This window comes from Nannospalax galili, unplaced genomic scaffold, assembly GCF_000622305.1.
Source record: "Nannospalax galili isolate Female #2095 unplaced genomic scaffold, S.galili_v1.0 scaffold660, whole genome shotgun sequence".
Classification (NCBI taxonomy): Eukaryota; Metazoa; Chordata; class Mammalia; order Rodentia; family Spalacidae; genus Nannospalax; species Nannospalax galili.
Genome location: NW_008349073.1, coordinates 1,515,371 through 1,539,385, shown reverse-complemented (window position 1 = coordinate 1,539,385; position 24,015 = coordinate 1,515,371). Strand labels below are relative to the sequence as shown.

Here is a 24,015-nt window from a genome sequence, read left to right as displayed (position 1 = left end):
GATGGATCTAGAGACTGTTATACTAAGTGAAGTAACATAGACTTAGAAAAACAAAAGATATATGTTCTTCCTCATTTGTGGATCCTAGCACCAAATCCTTATAAGTGAGTGCATATCCTGATTGACTGCAGGAACCAGGAAAATGGAAGGAAACCAGGTAGGTAAAGGGAAAGAAGGAACCTGAGAGAGGAGAATAGGAGACAGGCGTCTAAGAGAGAAATGTGTAAAAAGGGAGTAGTTAAAGGGGAGAAGGAGAAGGAGGGCTATACAAAAAACTATGGGAATAAAGGGGAGGATGGGGCTCAAAAGAGGTGAGACCATAGCATACAAAAAGTATAAAGGGAGAAATGGGGAAAACGGGGATACTTTAAATGGGAAGGACAGGGAGGGAGGATAAAACAGGGAGAAAAAGAGGAGAGATAAATACTGCCTAGCTAGTATAAAAAACCAGAGGGAATTGTATTAGTCCAAAAACCAACTGAGTCCATGAGTATAGCTGAAGCTACATAACAAGAAACAGTGCTAGACAGGAGAAACCTTCCTTTGAGTTGTTGGCCAGGGTATCCAAGAGACTCCCAAAATTACACAGGCTATTGCCACAGTCCTTGATTGTCTCCCAGAACTTGACGGTAAGACCCTATTGCTGAAGACAGAACATACTTTGGACTCAGGATTTGGAGCAACAGAGCTGGAACTGAGCTGGAAGCCACCTCCCCTGAAGGCGACCTCTCATAGCTTTGGAGAACACTATACAAGCTGATAAGGGAGAACATCAATCAATGATCCAACTCTAGCTTCAAGGCCTAAAAACTACATCAATGACCAGCATAGCAAACGACATTGGTACAGTAGAGGCACTTTTATCTTGGGGGTAACCAACAGTTACCTAATTGGACTTAAAGCCCATTCGATGGGAGAAAATTCATGTCTGGTACTATAAACCTAGCCAAATACTCATAGCTGGAGAGATCATAGATCTTAGAGCAAACCCCAAGGCTCTCATATCCCTAGACTAATGTAATTTCTTACTATGTGAAAAATATGAATCCTTAAATTTATAGACAAGTATCCCAGTTACCACCCATTGAAGTAGCTTCTTTTTCAACAGACAGAAATTATTAGTTACACCACTGGTCACACACAGAGATTCTCTGTGAATTACCCAAGCCTAAGTGGCACATGTAGGATGCAACCTCTACATCTAAGACTCATGGAACATAGAAAAGGGATGAAGAGAATACTAATGTATCTTTCAATTCCCATCAATAAAGCTCCCTCATGCAACAGAGGGCCAACAAGACAAAAGGTCACAAATCAAAAAGCAGAGAACAAGAGTTGGCAGAGTGAGAGTCCTCGGACAAGACTTCTATATTGAGGTCCACCCTCCCAGGGCTCAGGGACCATTATTGCAGAAGAGGGGGCAGAAAGATTATAAGAGCCAGGGAGGAGGTGCATGACCACACGGAAATAGTCCCACAGACGCCTGGGACCCTTCTCATACAAACCTACAGCAATGGTGTCAGTATGCACAAGACCCATGCAAACATAAGCAGACAAAAACCCAGCACAGAACTGTGGAAATGTACAGCAAGCTCCAGTCTTAGTCAAAGAATTATTGGCAGCTGATTACTGCTGGGTGAGGAGAACTGTTCTTCTTGAAGGAGGGACTCTAGATAGGCTGACTAAACCCTGGTGGATGAACTTGCACTGAGGGACATCTTGGGATGCTAACTTTACATAAGAGGACTTAATATAAATGACAGAATGTATGAACTCCAGTGGGGGCGGGGGCTATGGGAAGGTGCCAAAGGGGAAGGGGGTATAAAGATGATTTTATATATGAAATACACACACACACACACAAACACACACACACAAATCAATAAAAAAATTTTTAAAAAGAAAAAGGATAGAGAATTACAAGACTACTTTGTCTAAGAGTAAGCATAGGAAGAGGAGCCTTGCTGTTCTTTTCCCATCAAATATCCAGTATAAAGAATACAGCTGTTTAAAACTATGCCCAGTCCAAGAGCACTTCTTAAATTATAAATAGGATGTAAAATGTCCAAATAAATGAAGAAACTTCTAAAATTTAGGAAATTTAGAGCTGAGTATAATGGCACATGCCTGTTATCTCACTCAGTCCTTGGGAGGTAGAGACAGGATCCTGAATCAGGAGTCTGAAGCCTGTCTGCCAGACTCAGCAACATACCTGGTCTAAAAACCAAACAAACCTAAGGGCTAGGGATATATATATATATCTTGATGATACAGCACTTGTCTAACACGTGAAAGGCCCTGATTGATCACCAGCACCACAAAGGGGGAACGGGTAAGGAAGACTAAGGTGTATGAAAGATTATTGCTTTTATAAATATAGTGGCTCAGTATGTAGCCCAGGCTAGCCTGGAACTCACAATATAACCCATGCTGGTCTCAAACTCATGATCCTTTGTCTCAGCCTCCATGTGACAGGGTCTCAGATCCATGCCACCATATCTACTGTTAAAGATTTTTTAAAAGAAGGAAATTCTTAAGTCTGAAATCTTTTTCTTCTTGGTATCCCTCATTTTAAAAATTTAAGACATGAAGACTCTTGGAGGCAGTCATGAATTGTTATGTCCTAGAATTCAGATCATGAATGCCTGAAGGTTCATGTGTTGTCGACTGTGCCCAGCCTGTGGTTTCACTGGTGGCAGAAACTTTAGGAGGCTGGTTAGTATAAAGATGTTACATCACTGGGAGTATTCTAGGAATATCGGATCCCTAACCTCTCCTTTTCTTCTCTCTTATATACCCAGCCAATTTGAGTAAAATAGGCTTCTTCTCCCCTGCACTCTTCATGGGGCTAAGTCCAATGGATCATGAATGAAAATATCTAAAACTGTGAGCTTGAAAAGAAAAATCTTTCCTTTCTTTAAGTTAATTATATCTAGTAATTAGTTTCACTAATGGAAAGCTGACTAACACAGTGTGGCCTTGTTTTTGTTTTATTTCCTAACAGATTCTTTGAGTTGACTGTAATAGTCAACTCAAATAACCACGTAAAAAACTACAAGAGAATTCAAAACAGAAACCCAAACACAATTTCTAAAAATATTCCAACACAGGGCCAGTGAGATGGTTCACTGGGTAAAGTTGCTTGCTCAGGCCTAGGTACCTGAGTTCAGTCTCTGGAAGCCAATTAAAAGTGAAAGGAGAGAGTCAGTTCCACTAAGTTGTCCTTTGACTTCCACACCAACAACATATACTCACACTCAGAAATAATAAAATAAATTTACAGAGGACTGGGGCTGGATTCCCAGCACCCGCATGGCAGCTAACAAACATTTTGTAACTCCACTTCCAGGGAATTCAACACCCTTTTCTGACCTCTGTGGGCACTGCACGACACAGGTGCACTTACACACATGTAGGCAATACACTCATACACATAAAAGGCAATGCAATATGCTATATACAACTTGGAGGATAACAGCCTTAGCACAGTGTAGATACTACCTCATATTGAGGATGCCCTGCACAGATAAGCAGCAGTTCCAAAGTTCGAAGGTCTCCTAGACCTTGGCCTGGAGTACAAACAATTTTTTCAAGGAAAGTTTCACATAGTTCAGTGAAGATACGGCAGTAATTCAGAACTCTGTAGGAGGAGGAATGAGAGCACCAAGTCAGGAATCCACACCACAAGTCAAATAAACACCAGGCTTCTCGCCTGAGGGACATTCAGTGAATACTCATCATGCTGCATCACATCTCTATAGTAAACTTGGATTGTTTACTTCTCTACAGATAAACACGTGACTTGTAAGTCTTATTACTAACACTGAATAAAAACTCCAAATTAAATAATATTTTTAAAAATTATTTTTAAGGGTTTTCAAAAAATTATATATATGTGTATGGGTCTGTGCATGTGTGAGTACAGATACCCAAGGAGTCCAGAAAAAAACACTGAATCCCCTGGAGCTGGGGTTATAGGCAGTTGTGAGCCACCTAACGTGGGTACTGGGAAACAAAGTCTCGTTCTTAACCACTGAGCCACCTCTCCAGACCCTAAACTAGGTATTTTAAAGGTTATTCCTTATTCTTAAAGTCTTCTCATTTTAAGTGTAAGAAATCAGAACAATCTAGAACTGGCAGCAATCCTCTCTCCTTTCTCCTGGGTCCAATCTGTCACTCTAGAGTCAGGACCCTAATAAAGCAGCCATAGCATGCACCTTTTATATTTATGGTTGAAGAAGCAAAAACAATGGATAAGTTATTTTTTAAAAGTGACTTAAAAGGACATTAAACTGTAGATAACCCAGGCTCCAGTCTTAATAATTACTTACTTGTCCAAATCTTCCCGTGCCACAGCCATGTGATAAGCAGTCTCCAACGTCAGGACTCCCTGAAAAAGCTGCATGGCTAATGGCAAGTTAGTCTCCACATTCTCAATAGCATAAAGAGCTGAGCACACACAGTCTGAAGCAGCTTCATGAAGGTTGGATGAGGTCTTATCCTGTTGCTGGAAGACAGAAGAACACAGAACCAAACATTATGATCATCACAGTCCAACTATAGCCTTCTTCTGAAAATGGTTTTTGTTTATTTTATGAGAAGGTTCTCATGTAGCCCAGGCTGGACGCAAACTCACTATGTAGTGAAGGCTAGCCTTAACTCCTGCTCCTCCTGCCTCTACCTCCCATGTGCTAGGATTACAGGAACGTACCACCAAGCAGGTATATATTCCCATGCCTGGCTGAGAACATACTCTAAATGTGTCAACAGCCCAGTAGATGTGGACTTCCACAAGACACTCTTTTTTGGGGGGTGGGGGGAGTCTCCCTGTAGGCCCAGCTAGGCTGGAACTCACTATGTAGACCAGGCTATCCTTGAACTCAGAGATTCACCTGCCTCTGCCTCCCGAGTGCTGGGATTAAAGGTGCGAACCACCACTCTTTTGATCTACCTGCTTTTAGTTCCCAACAGACCAAGAAAATGAACCTTCAACCTTGAAGTCCTTATGCAGTCACTTTTTTTTTTTCCTTTTTCTTTTCTTCCTTTCTTTTCTTTTTTTTTTTTTGTCTTTTTTGAGATAGGGTCTCCTTATAGCCCCAGCTGTCCTGGAACTCATTATGTAGATCAGGCTGGCCTTGAACTCACAAAGATCCACCCGCCTCTGCCTCCCAAGTGCTGGGATTAAAGGCATGCACCACCACGCCCGGCTCTTTTTCTTTTTTTAAATGGCATAGTCTTACTCTATAGCTCAAACATTCCTGGAAGTCACAGCAATCTGCCTGCCTCAGACTCCAGAGCACTGGGATCACAGGCATGAGCAACCATGTCTGGTAGAGTTACATGATCTTATTATCTTCATGTCTCTGTTGATACCACTCCTTCCCAGAATGTCAAGTTTCTTCTCTAGTTTAATCTAAAAATCTTTTCCACTCTCTTGTAATACTTAAGTACTATCTAAAATGACAGGGCCCAGTAACTCCAAAAGGCCCTTACATATCAAAGTGAAATCTCATAACTAAACAGAGGCTCTTAAAGCTTCTTTGGAAAAGAAGGGAGGTGACCTAGGGAGGAGCAAATTCTCCCAATTTCTCATTTACAATGATGCATGCTAATAATGAAAAACAAGCTTTCAAAATCCTGAAGGAAAATAATAATGCATGTAAAACTCTGTACCTAGACAACTCATCAATCAAGAATGAAAACAGCATTATTTCTTGCTAGGTACCATGGTGCAATCTATAATTCAAGCACCTGGAAGTATGAGGCTGTTGACTGTTACAAGTTTGAGGCCAGCCTGGGATACAGTGAGTTGCAGGCCAGCCTACAAAGGACGACCATACTGTTAAAAAAGGAAAAAAAAAAAGGAAAAATGACCCAGTGGCTAAAGGCAATTGTCACCAAGCCTGGCGACCTGAGTTTGATCCCTGGGACCCACATGGTGGAGAAAACAAATCCTTGCAAATTGTCCTCTGACCTCCCCAATACGTAAGTTTTTAAAAATGCAATTTTAAAAGAAGTTGTAGTGGCACACAACCCCTTCACATGGGTGGTGGAGGCAAGAGTTCAAGTTCTTCTGTGATTACATAGTGGGTTCAAGGCCAAATTCTATCTTAAAACAGTAACAACATAAAAGCATTTCTTGGGCATGCAAAAAACTCCAAATTGACTTTGTGTATATTTTCTTTGGAAATTACCTAAGGAAGTTAAAAAAATTAGTTAATCAAGCCAAAAAGCATGTTAAAAGGGAAATCTAAGAATCATAACTGAGGAAAAATCTAAAGAATAACTGATGACTTAAAGCATGTCAGAGGGTCCAAGGAGGAGGCAGCATGGTAGCACAAGCCCAGAAGTGAGAGCAGAAGGATCTGGAATTTGAGGCTAACCTAAGCCTAGACAGTGGGGGGCTAGCCTGCTACATAGTAGGATTCTATGTTAAAAACCACAACAAAAAGCCGAGTGTGGTGGTGCATGCCTTTAATCCAAGCACTTGGGAGCCAGAGAGGCAGGTAGAGCTTTGTGAGTTCAAGGCCAGCCTGGTCTACATAGTGAGTTCCAGGTCAGCTGAGACTACAGGGAAACCCTGTCTCAAAATCAAAAACAAAAACAACCACAACAAAAAGTCCAAAGAAGTAAGCTCTAGGGTCCTGATTTACCACTACGGTTAAGAGCTTCTGTAAATTTAGTGAAGGCATCGCTCTTCATTCTCTAGGGCTGGAGAGATGGCTCAGTGGTTAAGAGCACTGACTCTTACAGAGGACCAGGGTTCAATTCCCAGCACCCACACGGCAGCTAACAACCATCTGTAACTCTAGTTCTAGGGAATCAGATGCCTTCTTTTGACCGCCTTGGGCATTGCAGGACTTGGGTGCACTTCACACATGCAGACAATGACTCATACACCTAAATAAAAACAGTAAATAAAAACTATATAAAAAAAACCCTTCCTCCACTTAAAAAGAAGAAAAAGGTGGAGGGGGAAGGGAGGAGGAAGAGACATTTAGAGTTGTTCTACAAGGCAAAGAGCTACTTAAATAGGGTTAGTAGAGTGAACAGATGCAAACCATCCCATTAGGTTGTTTTGTAAGACAGATATCACTTAGTTTAATCATGCTTCAAACTTGCCATGTAGCTAAGGTTAATTTCAAACTCCTGATCCTCTGTCTCCACCTCTCATGTGCTGGGATTATAGAAATGTGCCATCATGCTCAGCTTATTATGTTATCCTTTTATTTATTTTTTAAAGGGGAAGGAGATTATTTTATTGTTTGTGTCTATGAGCACATGCCCACAGAGAAAATATATCATAGGATTCCCTGGAGCTGAAATTACAAGCAGTTGTGAGCTGCCCAATGTAAGTGCTGGGAACCCAACTCAAGTTCTCTGGAAGAACGGCAAGGTCTTACTCATTGCATCAAGCCATCTCTCCAGGCCCCTAAACAGGCTATCCTGAAGGCAAGGAAAAAATTCTCTCAATCAAAATGAAAACCACTGGCATGTCCAGAAGGCTAGTTGTTAAAAGTGGCAGTGGCAGGGCTGGAGAGATAGCTCAGCAGTTAAGAGTACTTCCAGAGGACCCAGATTCAGTTCCCAGCACCCACATGGCAGCTAACAACTATTAGTAATTCACGGTCCAGAGGACCTGACACTCTCTTTTGGCTTCTGTGGACATTGCATGCATAGGTGCACTTACATACATGCAGGTAAAACACATTCATACACATAAAATAAAATAAATTTAATTTTTTTAAAAAGTGGCAATGGCAGAATAGTTTGAGATAAAGCCATTACTTACCAAGACCTCAAAAAGGAGTGCTAGTAATTTATTGTTAGCCATGAAGTTACTGTCCAAAACGCCCAAGTTAAACCAACTCCCCAAACAGCGAAAGACTTTCATAAGCATTTTCTCATCTGTTCCCGCTTTTTCTACACAAGTCATCTGAACAGAAGAAAAATATAGTTAAAAAACACCAATCTTTATATGTAAGCCACTAGTATAATCACCATGCATGTATAATAATAAGGACATCAATAGCAACCACCAATGAGAAGTTCTTTTTAAGTGTCACTGTTCTAAATATTATTAATCCACAGGTGTTATCTTCTAGCTTTTAATGAGGAAACTGACATACTGAGAGACTAAAGATTTACCCAAAAATAGACATTTGTTAAAAAAAAATCTAGATTTCTTAGTTCCTGCTTCTGCATTAATGTACTCTTATCAATACAACTGTTTTTAAAGTGATATTTACTTATATAAAGTACCACACAAAAAGTCAAGCATGGTGGTGCTTACCCACACAACCAGACAGGAGGATCTCTTAGGCTAGCTAGTCTAGCTAAAATGATGAGCTCAAGGTTTAGTGTGAGAGCCTCTCTCAAAAAGATAGGTATATGGGATGGCAAGATGGTTCGGCAGGTAAAGGGACTTGCCACCATACCTGATGATCTAAGTTTGATCCCTGGAACCCTCAAAGTGGAAGAAGACTCACTCCTGCAATTGTCCTCTGATCTTCACAAATGTGCCATGACATAGGAAGTACACACAGTAAATGTTTTTTGTTTTTTTGTTTTGTTTAAAAAAAAAAAAAAAGAGGTGGAGAGTGATTGAGGAAGACACCCAACATTAATCTCTGGTCGCTATACAAATGTACACACACACGCACGTACACGTACACACACACACACACACACACACAAATTGGTGCCTGAATGCTCTAGCAAATATGTCATTCCACAGAAAGCAACACTACTAGTTGGGCCTGGTGACAAAGGCCTATAATCTCAGCACTGGAGAGGCTGAGGCAGGAAGGCTACCAATTTAAGGCTCATCTAGGTAACTTAGCAAGACACTCTCTCAAAAGCAAAAGTTTTTTAAAAGAGGGAGCAGGGTGTGCTAGGGATATAGAATATAACTTAGTACTAGAATACATGCTTAGTATGTGCAGAAACCAGGTTCAATTCCCACTACTATGAGAAAAAGGGACTTGAGTTTTTATCAAAGGCATAAAACTTAAGTCAAACTAAAACTCACCACTGCTTTGCTCTGAGGTTTTTGAACACCCCCCTCCCCCCGACCCCAAGACACACACCTTTTTTTAAGACAGGGATTCCTGTAACTGCTGGCCTGGAACTCGCTATGTAGATCAGGCAGGCCTCAATCTCAGAGCTTTACCCCCTCTGCCTCTGTGCTAGGATTAAAGACATGTACTACCACACCAGGCTTGTGCTATATTTTTACCAAAGTAAAATATGCAACTTTTTCTAGATAAAGAATATTTCAAGACAGCATTACAGGCAGCAGGTTAGAACTATCATAATTGTCATGGGGTTTGGGAGGCTTGAAGAAGGAAGTAGGACACATCAAAATGTACTAGAAAACTAGAGATCTAAAATCTGGCACTTGAACTTCCAAAGTCAGTTGCATTATCAGGCAATAATGGCTCTTGAGTCATTGATTATAATCAATTGATATAAATTTTAAAAAATAATTAAAGGGCTGGAGAGATGGCTCAACATTTAATAGCACTGATTGCTCTTGTAGAGGACAGAGGTTCCATTCTCAGCACCCACATGTTGGCTAACTGACCATGACACCAATTCCAAGGGATCCAATGCCCTCTACTGACCACTGTAGGCACTGTATAACACAGACACACTTACAAACATGCAGGCAATACACTCATAAAATAATAAATAAAAATTTTTTTAAAAAGATTTAAAACGGGAAGCAACCACAGTCTGAAGATTGAGCCACCATGCCTGGCAGGTTAGGATTTTTTTATTCTGGATTTATTTATTTATTATTTATTTACATTGCAGATATAAACTACACAGGAAAATCCTCCAGACTCAAAGCTTCATCTTTCCTACAATCTGCACTGATGGCAGGAGTTTTTTTTTGTTCTTGTTTGTTTTTCTTTGGTGCTGCAAATTGAATTCAGGGACTGGCCCATGCTGGGTAAGTACTCTAGCAATAAGCTAGGCATCCCCAGTTCTGATGACTGATTTTATTACTATTCTCCAAGCAGGGATAGACTGCTTGCAAAGACAAAGAGAAGTGAAAGTTTAACATGTTACTGTATACTACTTGATTCCCATAGAACAACATTAACAGACTAAGATCTGGATGTTATCAAAAGACTAAATTTTTTTTGGGGGGTGGGGATAATATCTTTCTATATGGCCCAGACTGGTCTGAAACTCATGATCCTCACAAGTGTTGGGATTACAGGTGTGTGCCATCAGATCCAGCAAAAACACTGATTTTGCTGGGTGTGGTGGTATATGTCTTTAATCACAGCACTGAGGAGGCAAAGGCAGGTGGATCTCTGTGAGATCAAGGTCAGTCTGGTTTATATACAGGGAGAATGAGTCTCAAAAAGAGAGAAAAGTTTTAAGTATTCTATCATGTACAACTTAGTATCTAAGCCTGATGCCTAACCAATTGCTTTTTAAAAAAAAACAAAAAATTGAAGCAGATTGAGCTTCAGGGGGTAGGATCAGTAGCATTAAGCATGTATAAAACTACTGAACTGAACACCAAAAAAGCCACCCCAAACTCACTTCTATTGGTTTTGTGTGTTGCAATGTATGTGCTTGTAGAAGGGTAGACTTACATAGCAAACTAGCAACTCACAAAGGAATAACCATGTGATCATGGTTATGCTCATGAGCTTATGCCTAGGATATTAATGACTTCTGAGAGGCATGTCATGTCAAACCACAACAGAGACATAGTAATCAATTATTTATGGAAGGACTGCAGAAAAAAGAACTGACAGTCCTTGCTTGAAGGAATAAAGTAGTTACAGAAGTTACCAGAAAGTTACCATGAGACATGAAATGCCAAAAAGCACAGTGGTACACACCTCAATCCCAGAAAGGCAGAAGCAGGGGATCTTTGTGAGATTGAAGCCAGTTTGGTCTACATAGGGAGTCCCAGGCCAGCTGGGGCTACAGGGAGACTCTGTCTCAAATAAAAAATAAAAATAAAAATTAAAAAAAAGAGAACTGTGATTGGTCAAAGCTTGAGTACTTCTAGTATGTATGAGGCCCTGGGTTCACTTCCAAATACCACAAAACAAAAACAGAGTCCAATGGTATTCCAAAAAAACTGTTTGTAAAAATATGCAGCCAGTCATATATACCAAATTTACCTACCCCCTGATCTAAACTGTTATCTGGTATTAGCTAATGTATAACTAATATTGGTCAGCAGTCAAGTAAAGTCTTCAACTATCTCTTTGTCAAAATTTCAACTTTTCTTTATCTTTTTCCTAATAAAGTAAATTTACATACATTTCCTTTAACATGGTCCATGAGCCAATACCTTATAACATAAAATAATAGAAAAATATAGGATATCTCTATCAGAAGAATTGAATTTAAGTTCAAATTAATAGTTCCATAACATTAAAGCCTGTTTTAATTCATAGAACAGAGGTATCATCACCCTGATGGGACTATACAGATGCTCAAGAAGTACTAATGTAAAAAGTATATTGTGGGGGCTGGAGAGATGGCTCAGTGGTTAAGAACACTGGTTGTTCTTGCGGAAAGACCTGGGTTTGAATCCCAGCACCCACATGGCAATTAACAACTGTCCATAACTCCAGTTTCAGGGGATCCGACAGCCTCTGTCCTCTGTGGGCATTGCACGACACGGATGCACTTACCTACATGCAGGCAATACATGCATACACTTAAATCTATAACTCCACTCCCAGGAAATATGACGCCCTCTTCCAACCTCCATGGGCATTGCACAACACAGGTGCACTTACACACATGCTAGCAATACACTTATAAATTAAAAAATAAAAATAATAAATATTTAAAAAGTATTTTGTACGACAGAAGTGTTCAATAAATGCCAAAATAGTATCACTGCCAAATTTGCAAAGAAAGCTATTTCATAATTATGCAACTAGATTACAAAACCACCACACCATGATTTCTGCCCTTAGTTAGTAAATGACTATTTCAAACTTACCAATAAAGATACCACTGTACTTGAGTAGAAGGCCAAATCTTCTATGATTTCTGTGCGCCTATTAGCTCCAATTCGTAAGGAACGACTGTGGACTTCTTCAGGTAACACTGTAAGGATCTCCAGCAAAAAAGGTAAGGAAGTTACATCATTGCTATATCTGGAAAAGAAATGGGGAAAGAAGTATCATGAGTTACTGAGAGCCAGAAAATATACAATCACAAATGCTAATGGGCAGGAGAGATGGCTCAGAAGTTAAGAGCACTGGCTATACTTCCAGAGGGCCTAAGTTCCATTCCCAGCATCCACATGGTGGCCAACACCATCCATAACTCCAGTTCCAGGGGATCGAAAGCCCTCTTCTGGCCTCTGTGGGCACTGCATACACAGGTGTACTTACATACATACAGGCAAGACAGACATAGACATACACACAAACATATCCCCCCAAAATAAACAAACCCATACACCTATAAAACAAATGTTAGCCATCAGAATAGCCCAGAACAATAACTATCAAGGGGAAAAAAAGACATAATCTTTGTTTTGTGCTATTTTTTTGATGTAGGGTCTCATATAGTCCCCCAATTTGCTATGTAGCTTTCAGAAGGAAAATAGCAAAGAAAGAAAGGTGGGTAGGGAACAGGGAGGAAAAGAATTTAATTTTTTAAACATATCTATTTTATTGTATATATTAGGATACATATAATAAAAAAGCTTTGCTAACTTGGCTGAACGCTGTATTATATCATTAGCCTCCAGTATCCAACACCAATATCATCCTGACTCTGTAGGCCAAACAATCATCATACTATTGACTCAATTTAGAAGATAATCAGCAAGTCCATGAGGCCTATGTTGTGAGTTTATACTATAAAGAATAAGATCATACATTAAACATATGTACACACATACACACTTTTTTATATGTATATTACCTACATGTATGTTAAGTGCATCTGTGTTTGTGGAGGTCAGAAAAGGGCATCAGATCCCCTAGAACTAGAGTTATGGATGGTTGATAGCTGCCATGTGGGTGCTGGGATCTGAGCCCTGATCTTCTTTAAGTGCAGCCAGTGCTCTTAACTGCTGAGCCATCTCTCCAGCCCCACACTTTGAGACAGGGTCTATATAGCCCTGTCTTGGAACTCACTATATAGACCAGGCTGGCTAGGAGTTCAGAGATCTGCCTTCCTCTGCCTCCTGAGTGCTGGGATTAAACTATCCCCCAGTTATATTTATTTTTTGAACCTGAGTAATAATGGCATTTTAGCCTTGTTAATAAAACCTTATTTAAAAAAAAGCTGACCATGATGTTTTAAGCAAAATAGACACCGTATGAAACACACTAAATATGGTTAACAAATACACAGGCATATTTTAATTAACACTTAAAGAAAACCAAAGAGGGCTATATAGCTAACCATTAACAGTGGTTACATAAAATATGAGAGTGCTTACTTTGTACTTTCAAATTTCTATAGTGTTTCAAGAGGCGTCTGTTATTTTCTTTAAAATTTCCCCTGGCCAGGCATAATTGCACACACCGTTAATCCTAGCACTTGAGAGGTAAAGGCAGGTAAATCTTTGTGAGATAAAGGCCAGCCTGGGCTACATAGCCAGTCCCAGGCCTGCTGGTGCTACAAAAAGACCTTGTTGCAAAAAAATTTTTTTCCTTAAGAAAAAAATAAAACAACTACTGCTGGGCATGGTGGCCGATGCTTAGTCCCAGCACTTGGGAGGCAGAGGCAGGCGGATCTCTGTGAGTTTGAGACCAGCCTGATCTCCATAGTGAATCCAGGCCAGCTGTGGATACAGGGAAACCCTGTCTCAAAAAGATACCCCCTACCAAAAAAAAACAAAAACAAACAAAACCCTAAACTATCCGTAAGGGCTTAAGCCTATCCACTGGAGATTTTAAAAACACATTCAGAGCTAAAAAGATGGCTCAGCAGTTAAGAGCACATACTGCTCTTGCAGAAAACCCCACTCAATCAATTCCCAGGAATTATATTGGGCAGCTCATAACCATCTGTAACTCCAGATGCAGGGGATCTGATGCCTCTCGTTTCTACGGAACCTGTACTCACACGCACATAGACACACACACACATACATACATAAAAATGTTTAAAAAGGCAATTTTTTTCAAAAAGATTTCTCAACCAAATGCTAAATGCAAGGAAATATTGAGATTATCAGGACTAGGGGTACAACTCAGTGGTTGTGCATTTGCCTTACACCAGGTCCTGGATTTGATCTCTTAATATCATAAGAATAAGAATAATAAAGATTATCTTCACTCCAAAATCAGGGGAACAAGAGAACAAGGAGCTGCAGGCTCCTTCAAGGAGCAGGAGCACAGGCAAAGTCCTATGTGCAGGAGTCACTGAATGCCAAACCTGACTGGTGGAAAGCTGGCTAACCTTGCACACCGCCATCTTCTTGTGGTTCTAGCTCAAACAAAATAATGAAATGACTTAAGAGTATCAAAGATGAAATGGATTAGAATATCCTGGAAATTCTAACATAAATATACTCCATATAACAATTCAAACAGTTTCTCCAATTCAATCTGCTGAATTAGGAAAGTGATACAAAAGTTACATGAATACGTGAAGTCAGCATTTGGGGTTTATATCATTAAATAAGTGATGGTTGTTAGCTGCCAGGTAGGTGCTGAGAATCAAACGTGGGTCCTCTGCAAGAACAGTCAGTGCTCTTAACCACTGAGCCATCTCTCCAGTCCCAACAATAAATTGTTTAAAAGTAGATTTACTTCTATTATCAACTTGAAATTTCTAATCAAAACACTTATTCTTCATCAAAGAGATAAAACTACTTTATTTTGGAGCGATACATGGTGGCACATGCCTATAATCTCAATACTCAGGAATTAGAGGGAAAAGGATATCTCTAAGTTCAAGGCCAGTGTGGTCTACATAGTGAGTTCTAGGCCACTCAGGGGCACAGAGTAAGACAGAACTTAAAAGAAAAAGGTGGAATGGGCTTGTCATTCCCATTACTTGAGGCTGAGGCAAGAGAATTGAAAGTTAAAGGCTAGCTGGGCAACTTAGTGAGATCTTGCTTCAAAATTAAAAAGAAAACAATAGGGGCTGGAGAGATGGCTCAGCAGTTAAGAGCACTGACTGCTCTTGAAGACTCAGGTTTGGTTCTCAGCACCCACACTGCAGCTCACAAACATTAGTAACTCTAGCTCCAGAGGATCTGATGGCCTTTTCTGGCCTCTGTGGGCATTACAGGACATGGGTGCATTTACATACATGCAGGCAAAAAAAACATTAAAAAAAAAAAAAAAGCAAAAAATTAAGAAACAAAATAAGTAAAAGTAAAAGAGAATGCTAAAGGTGTAGCTCAGTAGAGGACTTTCCTAGCAGGCACAAGGCCTGTGTGTGGAGTGCAGGGGTATATGGTCCCTCCCACAAACACAAAGCAAACCCAATTAGGAAAAACACATTCATAAGAACCTTCAATTTACTATAATCTTAAATACCATGGAAATTTTTTTCAAAATTGTTGATATTCTTCAGAGTGGCAGCAAATGTCTGAAATCCCAGCACTGGGAGATAGAGAGGAAGATAAAGAGTTCAAGGTCATCCTTAGCTACAAGTTTGAGGTCAACTCGAGCTACATTTGACCCTGTCTTAAAGGATGGACAGAAGGGAGGGGGCAAGGTAAAGAGGGAGAAAGGAGGGATAAAATCGTGACACTTTTATAGCCCATATTATATATTTTTGTAGTATTTAAATTTAAAATGATTTTCTTTAATAAAAATAAAATAAATAAAACTTGGGACTGACAAGATGGCTCAACATGTAAAGGTGTTTGCCACCAAACCCAATGACATGAATTCAATCCACAGAACTTATGTAGTGGAAGAAGAGAACTAACTCTTGCAAGTTGTCCTCTAATCTCTACAGGAGTGATGTGGTACATATATATCCCACCTTACCCCACCCCCTTTCTCACTCTAGAGAGTCTTTAAATTTGGGGGTGGTAATTATTATTTTAAAAATATTTTATTTATCATTTTTATGTCTATAAGTGTATTGTCTGCATATCTGTAAGTGTGGTGGAGATCAGAAGGAGTCGGATCCCCTGAAACTGGAATTACAGATGGTTTTTATTGGCCACATGGATTCAAACCAAGGTCCTCCACAAGAACAGCCAGTGCTCTTAACTGACGAGCTACATCTCCAGGCCCTTTGTTTTCATTTTACATACATGAATATTTTGCCTGCATGTATATAAGTGTTCCCATATCATGAAATGCCCATAGAGGCCAGAACACAGTGTTAGATCCTTGAAACTGAAGTTTGGGATGGTTGTTAGCCACCATGTGGGTACTGGGATGCCAACCTGGATCCACTGCAAGCTCAGCCAGTGCTCTTAACTGCCGAGCCATCTCTTTAGCTCTTGAGAGAGATTTTTTGATACAGGGTCTCACTAGCCTTGGCTAGCCTGGAACTCCTTATGTAGATCAAGCTAGCCTTGAAGTGCCCCCTGAGGGCTGAGATTAAAGGTGTGTACCACCACACTAACCTTTAAATAAATTAATTTTTTTAATTAAAAAATACAATTCTACGTCAATAGTTTAGGGAAATAATCAAATGTCTAGTACTAACAAGTATCTCTCTGTGTGGCTCAATGGTAATCCAAATGCTAATTCACTGTTGGTACAAATTACTTACTTTTCTACCAATGTTTGTACACATCCCTTCCAGGAAGGCATCTGTAGGGCAAGGTCTGCTATTGCTAAAGCCAGCTGAATAAGAAGAGAGATTAAGTAAATGAATAGACCAAACAGAAACAGAGTTATCATCGATGCTAATGGAGAGCAAAGAGACCAAATTTCTTCCAGATAATGATAATTAAGACTGACACCCCTTTTTTTCCTTCCCCCGCAAATAGGTATATATTTTCAAAACTAGCCACAAATTGCTTGGATTTAAAGATCAACCTAAAAAAATTATACTTTATATGTATGATACACCTATAAAAATTTCTTTTGTTTGGGCTGGAGATATGGCTCAGTGGTTAAGAGCACTGGCTGCTATTGTAGAGGACCTGGGTTGGGTTCTCAGCACCCACATGGCAGCTAACAACTGTCCACAACTCCAGTTCCAAGGGATCTGATACCCCTTTTTTGGCCTCCCCAGGAATTGTACACACATGATGCACTTACATGCATTCAGGTAAATACTCATACATATAAAACAAGAAATTTTCAATTTCTTTTGTTTTCTGAGACAGCAACTGATGTGTCTCAGGCTGGCCTTGAAATCCTATATAGCCAAGGATGAGCTTGAACTCCTGATCATCCTATTTCCATCTCCCAAGTTCTGGGATTATAAGATTAAACCACTATATGCTCATCTTAAAAACAATAAAATATATTCAAAATATAAAGACAGATTTTCTTTAGAATATATCAATACTTACTTTTATTTGGCAATACCATAGAACTTCATGGACAGATAAATTATACTCTGCCAAAAGGCCAAAGCTACTGACACAGTCAGACCTGTGACTCAGTCCTCAAGTAATGGATTGCCATTTCCCTTCTCTTTCCATTTCTCATCTTGAAGCCTTATCCAAAAGCCTCCTCTTCAAGAGCACTTCTATGCCAGGCAGAGAACACATGTATATATTCACGCAAGCTTCCAGCTTTGCTTTCTAATGTATTTCCCTGTCTAAAGGGGAAAGTTCTAGTTCACTGATTTATTTATGAGACTTTTTACTAGCCAAACCCCCCAGAAAGGATTTTTTTAAAAGCTAACTACATAGACCTCTGACCCAGCTAGCACAGAATTCTTAATTATTGCAATTAACAGTAGAGGCCACATGCTAGTGAAAACATACACTCACCTCCCCACTTCCAGTATTTAAGGTAGTATGAAACCTAATGACCTCAAAAAATCAATAACAAAAGATTAAAAATTTCATTTTCACACATTTATAAGATTATGGCAATGCATCTATAATAATGTTAACATTACTTTACATGGCCTATCAATATTAACCAAAATAATGCAATATATTCAAATGATCTTAGCGGTTTCTCTAGTGAGAAGTACAGGATTTACCTGTGTTACAATGACAGGCGACAAGTCTTTCAAGTTCTGAATATGAGTTAGCAATGAATCCCTTAAAGAGGCATGAGAGTCTGTGGGGAGCTCATAAAAGGAGGTCTGAATCTTCATTTTCATGGTCTGTGCAGCAAAATAGCATGATTCCACATCCTGTCGGATTTGTAACAACTGATCAGAAATCTCCCATGCATGAACCTGAAAGCAAACCAAAGATATCTTCAAGAATATTATTTTTCTAAATAATTTTAATGTCATACAACTTCAACAGATATAGTTAGGCTAAAATACAAAAAGAAAATTTTGACAAATTAAATTTAGTCTATGGGTCAAATTATATTGTAGTAAGCCCTGTTCAAGAAAAGTATTACCTAAGATCTCTGGTTTATTCTAGGACAACCCAAGACATAACAACTGAATTAATAGACATAATCTTGAAGATTAGAATCATTGTGTAGGGGGAGGTTTTGAAGAGAATGATGCAGAAGTTGCTACCAAAACTAAAATACCACTATAAAGCTTCTAACCCTACTTCTAAGGTGGGTGTTTCTTCTCTTTTCTCACTTAAAACATTTTCTTCACTTTGACACTTGAGTCTGGAAACTAATAAATCTATAAATAGGGGCTGAAGCGATGGCTCAGCAGTTAAGACCTTTTGCAGAGGACATGGGTTCAACTCTCAGCATCCACATAACAGCTAACAACCATCTACAACTTCGGTTCCAGGGGATCCAAACCCATCTTCTGACCTCCTTGGGCACTGCACAACACAGGTTCACTTACACACATGCAGGCAATATATGCATACACATAAAATAAAAAATTAAAATATAAAAAATAAAATAAATCTGTAAATAAGAAGGTGTACTCCATTCTAGTGGCTTATATTTCAATCTTTAGTACCTCGTAAAACAGCAGGAAAATATCTTGGTTCAAGTGACTATTTCATAGACGTCACTTATTTTCTTATATATTCTACACATGCTACTAAAATCATTTCTAAAGTTAGATTTCAAAGGATAATCTATAGACATAAAAAAGAACAAAAGCAAATAATCTGATCACTAATAGTCACAATTATAAAGGGGAATCCTATTTTGAACTTCAGTACAGAGGAGGCAACTGATTAATGATTGATAAATTCTAATCCAATTCTTCATCAAACTGCTTCCAAAAGACAAGGCTAAAATAGACAGGTAATAATAAACTGAAAAAGTTTCAGTTCAGGAATAGCACCAACTGTGAAGACAAGGAACCAGGTTCAATTCCCAGCACCCGCACGGTGGCTAAGAGTTGTCTGTAATTCTACTTCCAAAGGAATCAGGAGTTACTCTTCTGACCTCCAAGGGCATTGCATGACAAGGGTGCACTTATCTCTATGCAGGCAATATACTCATTCACATAAAATAATAAAATATTAAAAAATGTATGACAATCAAAAAGTAATTCAAAATTAAACACTGGGTGAATCCAAGGCATTTCTGGGAGTGATCCGATGTGTTAAAAAGCACAACTACCCTGGACCCTTTGTTCGAAACACACAATATGTGTGCATAGAGCATTCCTTCCCCACACAAGGCTGATGTATGCTGTCTAAAACACCTTGGCTCAGATTCCAGATTATTCTGTTATGAACTACAATGTTTTTACTATACATACAAAGGTTTTCTGCTCTTATGGGAACATGCTAGACTAATTGTGGAAAACGAAGTCTTTTTTAATATTTTCAAAGTTTTTTCCTATCACCATTTCTCAGTATGTATTCTAAGAATCCAATAAGCATAACTTTGGATTATATTGTGTTGGAATGTTTAATTTTTTGAAAAAAAATCACTGTTTTGAATCACTCATAAATTTTAGTAAGAAAATCATTAAATAAATTTTCCAACATTCACTGGCCATTCATTATCTGTCACTTAGTGGTAAGAGTGCTTATCTAGAATGCTTGAAGTTCAAATCCAAGTACTGACAAAATAAAAGAACAATTGAAGTCAAATGCCACACACAGGTCTGGAAGGATAAAACAGTGAAGAGCAGACCAGGAGAGACAGAAAATGCACCTTAATCTTTCAGGAGCCAAAAAGTATTTAAGAGAACAGAGTAATCTTTCTTAAAGTAGCAGAATTAGAATGAAACTGTCTAGAAATGAGGTAGAAACTTAGAATGAGAAATTTTTAAAAATCCCATTAGGCATGAACACTAGATGAAGTAGACAAGTATGACTATAAATATTTCAATTGATATCTTAATAAGAAAATTAAAGCCTGAGTGATTTTTTCCCTTTTTCCTTCTCCCTTCCCTTACCCTTCCTCTCTTCCTCCCTCCTTCCCTTCCTCCCTTCCTTCCTGTGTTTTTAAAATCAAAACAGAAAGACTGAAAAATGACTTAGGTATTTAAGTGACTACTATGGCTTTTCTCCCCATGGGTTCAAGTGTTAGAGGCTTGAATGGCAGGAAAAAAAAAATGGAACATGCCCTGCATCTAATGTTAAGAGGGGGTGGGACCTTTGGAGGTAGAAGAGTGAGGAGTATTTGACGGGAGGCTGTTACTTTTGTGGCTTCTTATCTTACTATGTGATCTGTCTCTTACACAATATTTCCCATGCAATCTCTCCTGCCATGAGGTCCTCACCAGACCCCAGCCAGTGGCAAAACCATGTCCTTAAATTTACAGAACTGTGAGCTGACCTGCGTTCCTTACAAAGGATCTGGCCTGAGATATTTGATTACAAGCAACAGAAAACAGACTAAGAGTAATGAATCTTAAGGCAAGGGTCTGATACACAGATGTTGGAGTCCCTTAAGAAACTTCAACAAGGAAACAAAACATTATCAAAATATAATTCAATGAAATGTTCTGAAAGTGGGAGGAAAATCCCATGAAACTATACATTGAAAAACACATCATATACCAGGGACAGTGACTCAGAACAAGGAAAGTCAGTCAGGACAATGAGAAGAGAAAATTTAGTAATATTAGTATACTTATTTTAGTGGCTATGCTTAGGGGATAGATTAAAGGTGCCATGATCTGAAGAGAGAAAAAAGGCTTCTCAGTGTTCTTCCTCCATATTAAAATGACTCAACAGAAATCACTGCCTATCACATTTGACACTATGTGACTTGAGATAAAACCCAAAAGTTGGGAGTGATGGATTTGTAAGGATTCTCCTTTCAGATACTTTAAACAGAAAGGAGTGCACTATATATCAGTGAAACCCTAATTATTAACACAAATGAACTTGGAAATGATTACCCAATCTATGCTGCTAAGACATCCATGTCTTCCAAAATTACTGAATTAAACAGTGATTTCTTCTCTAATATAGGGATAGATGCTGTATTTGTTATTAAATACACAGTTTTGCTAGGTGTGGTGGCACACGCCTTTAATCCCAGCAGAGGCAGGTGGACCTCTGTGAGTTCTAGGCCAGCCTGGTCTACATAGTGAGTTCCAGGCCAGCTGGGTCTACAGGGAGACCCTGTCTCGAAAAGACCAAAAAATAATATATATCTACATATATATGCATACATACACACACAGTTTTAAAAAATGAAAATAAAAACTTTTATCCCGTTTATACTGTTAAAAAAACTGACTTTTTTTTTTTTTTTTTAAACTGAAACACTTTATGGACACTTGTGGCTTTCTGGGTATTTCTTGCTTTCTGAGCCCAGGTCTCATTGTAGTCCAGGCTAGCCTTGAATCATGGCAATCTATTTACCTTAGCCTCCCAAATACTGGTATTAGGAAGTATGAACCATTGCACCCAGCTTAGTTTTCTACATTTCTGACTTCAACATTTCTGCCTCTTTAAATGTAGAGATTCTGTGTCTTTGGGGTTTTTGTTTTTATTTTTTGAGACAGGGTCTACTGTAGTCCTAGCTGGCCTGGAACTTGTTACATAGACCACCAGGCTGGCCTCAATCCTACAGTGATCCACCTGCCTCTGCATCCCAAGTGTTGGGATCAAAGGCATATACCACCAAATCTGGCAAAAGTAGAGATTTTAAAAATGAAAGCTGTAACCAAAACAAAAAAATAAATTGCCTTGGACAAATCAGTTAACTTGTGAGTAGGGATGTAGATCAGCAAATAAGAGGCAAAGAAATTTATTTTTCAAATCCCTTAAAGATGCTAGAGTATTTAAAAAAAAAAAATATATATATATATATATATCCATCCTTTGGATACAATGGACCATACCTGTAATACCAACACTTGGGAGGTTGAGGCAAGAAGATGAAGAATTCAAGGGTGGACAACTTAGTAAGAACTTGTGTCAAAACGTAATCCAAAAAGGGGAGGGCAAGATGGCTCAGCAGGTAAAGTGCTTGTGTAAGCCTAAATTCAATCCCCAGAATCCACAGAAAGACAGAAAGAGAGAACCAACACCGTAAGATTGTCCTTTGACCTCCACTCTTTATACATACACACTAATAACAAATTTTTAAAAATAAAAAGGGAGTGTCAAGAGAGCCCCACTCTTAGCATCAAAGAAACATAGGAGGGTTCCTGAAACCCTGTAAAAGCTGTCTTTTACCAAATAGAAAATAAATTCAAACAGCCAGAAAAAATGATCCAGATTTTACTGTAAGATTCTTTTTGTAAATTTGTTTAAACGAAGTAGTGAGGCTTTTCAAAAGCACGCAATGAGGGCTGAGAGGTAGCTCAGCAGTAAAGAGCACTGGCTGTTCTTGCAGAAGACCTGGGTTCAATTCCTAGAACATACATGATGGCTAAAAGCTATCCTAACTTTAATTCCAAAATATCTGACACCCTCTTCTGACCTTCATGGGCCACTGCACAACATGGGCACACTTACACACATGCAGGCAACACACTCATACACATAAAATAAATAAAATTTAAAGAATAAAAGCATACTGGGGCTGGAGAGATGGCTCAGTGGTTAAGAACACTGACTGTTCTTGCAGAAGACCCGGATTTGAATCCCAGCACCCACATGGCAGTTAACAACTGTCCGTAACTCCAGTTCCAGGGGATCTGACAGTCTCTTCTGTTCTCTGCAGGCATTGTACAACACAGGTGCACTTACTTACATGCAGGCAATACACACATACTCATAAAAGTAAATAAAATATTAAAAAAAATAAAAGCACATCAGTGGTTAGCTTTATGCCCTTTACACTCCCTAAATCACCCTACAGTATTTCAAAGCATTTATCATGCATTTCAACTTTATTAGAACAGACTACTACCAATTTCCCAGCCAAAAGCAACCAGAAAAGCTCAAATACCCAAAAGAAGATCCTTATCAGACCACAGATCAGAGAGGAGGAAATAGGAGAGCAGAGAGCTTAGAACGCTGTCAGGAGCCAGTGAAAAGTGGAAAAGGAGAGGCAGAGAGTTTGAAGAGCTTTAGGCGTTCAACAGACAGGGAAAACTGAAATGAGAAAACTAAAATTTGAAATTGAAAATTTGAATTCAGGAGCCATCAAAATGGCTAAGTAGATAGAAGGCACTTAGCCTGCACACAGGCCTCTTGACTTGAGTTTACTTCCTAGATCTCACAAAGTGGGAGAACTGGGTCTGAAAATTGTTCTCTGAACTCCACATAAGCGCCTACCTAACTACACACACACACACACACACACACACACACACACACAACACTCACACTCTCTCTAAATAAATACATAAATAGATAAGAATTCAGAGATGGCCAAGAAAGTGATACCTTGATAAACACACTTTTAGTGTAGACCCAGTAAGGATCAAGAAATACAAATATGGGCTGTCAAGATGGCTCAGCAGGTGAAAGGGCTTGCGATACAAGCCTGACACCCTGAGTTGGATCCCCAGAACCCATGGTGGAGAGAGTCCCAAAAGTTGTCCTCTGACCTCTACATGAGTGCCACGGCATATGTGTACCTGTACTCACATATATATATA

The 24,015-nt window shown here is 39.1% G+C and overlaps 1 protein-coding gene and 1 non-coding gene across 2 annotated transcripts in view; one reads left to right on the top strand and one right to left on the bottom strand.

Annotated features, from left to right (window-relative positions):
- Positions 1–24,015, bottom strand: part of Tnpo3 (transportin 3) — an 83,185-nt gene that overhangs the window by 38,853 nt on the left and 20,317 nt on the right. Inside the window, exons 2-7 of the mRNA XM_008846370.3 lie at positions 18,097–18,297; positions 16,702–16,775; positions 11,993–12,149; positions 7,793–7,936; positions 4,332–4,507; positions 3,502–3,640 (exon numbers count right to left, since the gene is read on the bottom strand). Of these exons, the coding sequence (XP_008844592.1) occupies positions 3,502–3,640; positions 4,332–4,507; positions 7,793–7,936; positions 11,993–12,149; positions 16,702–16,775; positions 18,097–18,297 (891 nt within the window). The remainder of the gene's footprint in view (positions 1–3,501; positions 3,641–4,331; positions 4,508–7,792; positions 7,937–11,992; positions 12,150–16,701; positions 16,776–18,096; positions 18,298–24,015) is intronic.
- On the top strand, positions 21,064–21,193 carry LOC115072577. Its single transcript, XR_003851622.1, has one exon. It is a non-coding gene; the product is annotated as a small nucleolar RNA SNORA29 (small nucleolar RNA).